Source organism: Notolabrus celidotus, chromosome 13 (assembly GCF_009762535.1).
Source record: "Notolabrus celidotus isolate fNotCel1 chromosome 13, fNotCel1.pri, whole genome shotgun sequence".
In the NCBI taxonomy this organism is placed as follows: domain Eukaryota; kingdom Metazoa; phylum Chordata; class Actinopteri; order Labriformes; family Labridae; genus Notolabrus; species Notolabrus celidotus.
Genome location: NC_048284.1, coordinates 6,589,748 through 6,592,677, shown reverse-complemented (window position 1 = coordinate 6,592,677; position 2,930 = coordinate 6,589,748). Strand labels below are relative to the sequence as shown.

Below are 2,930 nucleotides of genomic sequence, written 5' to 3'. Positions count from 1 at the left end.
AAATTGCTGGGATTAAGAAAAATATGTCTTTATTTTCCAGAGAGTACAAAGTCGTTTTTATAAACATAAAAAAATATTCCAGGCATAATACAAAGCATGACATTGATATATACAGAAAGATTAATGGACAGAAATGTCAACATGAATATTCCTGCTAAAGCCCAGCTCTTTAATCAGTTTCATGTTGTTGATTAAGCAGGTGAACTGGACCCTGAATCAGAATGTTTACCGTGATGTAAATTTGTACTGCAAGGAGGCTGGAAGGAATCTTTTGCCATGCCATGCTACCAATTAAAGGAACTATAATCCTTAAAGTTGCATAGATACATCCTTTTAAAATCAATGAAATCATCATTAAATCATTACTTTCTGTCAACTTTTTTATAGCATTGGTTGGTAGCCAGGTAATAGTTCTCCCCTTAATGTGTATCTTAATAATAAAAATAATGAAAATTGAAATTTCCAGTGACAGTTTGTCAAAATTTTATTATTTCATTTCAGTTAATTTTTTTAAATGTGAAGACAGAGCATTTCAGTTTATGTTTCTTTTTTCATCTTGATTTCATCTTGGACGTGTCAACTCCAACTCCTGTGTTGACCTTGAAAATTGCGTCAACCTGGTCCACACCAAACCTGAGATCTGGATCTAGGTATCCCTAGTCCACACAAAGATCTGGATAGTGCATTTTTTTCCCTGATCCCCAAGATTGAAGATTGCAGTGAATCCATTGGGGGTTGTGGATGTGAGGCGGATGAGGGGGATGAAGGGGAAAGTGTTTGTTGTGGTTCTTGATAGGTCAGTGTCTGAATCTTTTGAAGCTTCCTCCATCTTCATCATCTCCCTCTTCATCTCTTTTCCTCTTTCCGTCATTGTGGTCATTATATGGGTCATGATCGTCATTGATATCTTTGTCCAGCCTTTTCATCTGTCTGATATCAGCAGGACATGTGTCCTCCTCTTCCTCTTCCTCTTCTTCTTCTACTGGGACCATATCTTTGACATCTTCTACGTTTTCACTTTCAGAGGTGAGTTAATTTTTTTAAATGTGAAGACAGAGCATTTCAGTTTATGTTTCTTTTTTCATCTTGATTTCATCTTGGACGTGTCAACTCCAACTCCTGTGTTGACCTTGAAAATTGCGTCAACCTGGTCCACACCAAACCTGAGATCTGGATCTAGGTATCCCTAGTCCACACAAAGATCTGGATAGTGCATTTTTTTCCCTGATCCCCAAGATTGAAGATTGCAGTGAATCCATTGGGGGTTGTGGATGTGAGGCGGATGAGGGGGAAGAAGGGGAAAGTGTTTGTTGTGGTTCTTGATAGGTCAGTGTCTGAATCTTTTGAAGCTTCCTCCATCTTCATCATCTCCCTCTTCATCTCTTTTCCTCTTTCCGTCATTGTGGTCATTATATGGGTCATGATCGTCATTGATATCTTTGTCCAGCCTTTTCATCTGTTCGATATCAGCAGGACATGTGTCCTCCTCTTCCTCTTCCTCTTCTTCTTCTTCTGGGACCATATCTTTGACATCTTCGACGTTTTCACTTTCAGAGGTGATACTGCTGGAATCACTGTCAGAACAGCTCTCAGTGTCCGTATCCATGAACTCATCCCACCACCTAAATCTTTTGCTATCGCTCTCCTCTGATTCTGAATCATCTTCCTCCTCTCCTTCTCTCTTTCTCTTGCCTTGGACGGGATGTGAGTCCTCATCATCTCCGTCTTCTACAGCGAACACATCGCCTTCGTCGCTGCTGACACTTCGATCCAGGGAGCTGTCTGTGTCACTGTCGGTGTCGCTTTCAGTCTCACTATCAGTGTCCACGAATTCATCCCACCACTCATTTTCTTCCTCAGGAGCACGAGCCACTATTACAACTGGTGCAACATTGGGAGCTGGATCAGGTGGGACATGGTTTAGAGCCTCAGGATGCTCGGCTAACATTTGGACCTCAGTCATCACTGGAGGATCGTACATGCCCAAACCAGGACGCCTGTAGCGTTGGAGGTTTCTCAGTAGGGACACATTATAACCATCTCCTGAATAGTCCATCTTTGCTGACTGTTTGAGTAAACAAATAAGCTTTCAGTGAAAAGTTAGTAAACTGAACACAAGGGAACTTACCTGTTAACCAGCTCTGAAGAAATGGTACTGCTGTGTGTTGGATCCACTACAACTGTATGAGGATTCTGTGCCTTTGTGTGACTCCTTTGTGATGTCATAGATAAAGACGCGCCAAAATGAAGATTTCATTCTATTTCACCCGATGCAACAATGGAACCTTACACGTTGACATTTCTGTGGTTGCCACGGTAATTTCTGTGTTGCTGTCAATCAAAGTGAATCCAGAAGTAAAACTCAGTTTTTTAACCTAAGATTATGAGACCTTAGATAAGGGTTAACGGTTAGGGTTAGGGTTGGGGTTATGTTTAAGGTTAGTGTTAGGGTTAGGGTTAGGGTTATGGATTCGGGCCCCTAACCCTAATCCTAACCCTAGCCCAAATCATAACCCTAACCATATTCATAACCCTAACCCTAACCCTAATCATAACCCTAACCCTAACCCTAATCATAACCCTAACCCTAACCCTTTCATAACCCTAACCCTAATCATAACCCTATTCATAACCCTAACCCTATTCATAACCCTAACCCTATTCATAACCCTAACCCTACCCATAACCCTAACCCTATTCATAACCCTAACCCTAACCCTACCCGTAACCCTAACCCTATTCATAACCCTAACCCTATTCATAACCCTAACCCTAACCCTACCCCTAACCCTAACCCTAATCCTAACCCTAACCATATTCATAACCCTAATCCTAACCCTACCCCTAACCCTAACCCTAATCCTAACCCTAACCCTATTCATAACCCTAACCCTATTCATAACCCTAACCCTAACCCTAATCATAACCCT

The 2,930-nt window shown here is 41.5% G+C and overlaps 1 protein-coding gene across 1 annotated transcript; it reads right to left on the bottom strand.

Moving 5' to 3' along the window:
* Positions 1-466: 466 nt before the first annotated feature.
* LOC117823749 (clumping factor B-like) lies at positions 467-2,427 on the bottom strand. The gene is made up of 2 exons (XM_034698986.1): positions 1,549-2,427; positions 467-1,018 (listed from the first exon to the last, which is right to left on the bottom strand). The coding sequence occupies exons 1-2, from the start codon at positions 2,054-2,056 to the stop codon at positions 798-800; spliced, it is 729 nt and encodes a 242-aa protein (XP_034554877.1). The 5' UTR covers positions 2,057-2,427; the 3' UTR covers positions 467-797.
* Positions 2,428-2,930: the final 503 nt, after the last annotated feature.

Excerpts from the sequence above, each read along its gene's own strand:
- LOC117823749 (XM_034698986.1), bottom strand. The coding sequence starts at position 2,056 with ATGGACTATTCAGGAGATGGTTATAATGTGTCCCTACTGAGAAACCTC. Across the intron at positions 1,019-1,548 it reads CAGCAGTATCACCTCTGAAA|GTGAAAACGTAGAAGATGTC; the intron begins GTGAAAACGTCG and ends TCACCTCTGAAA.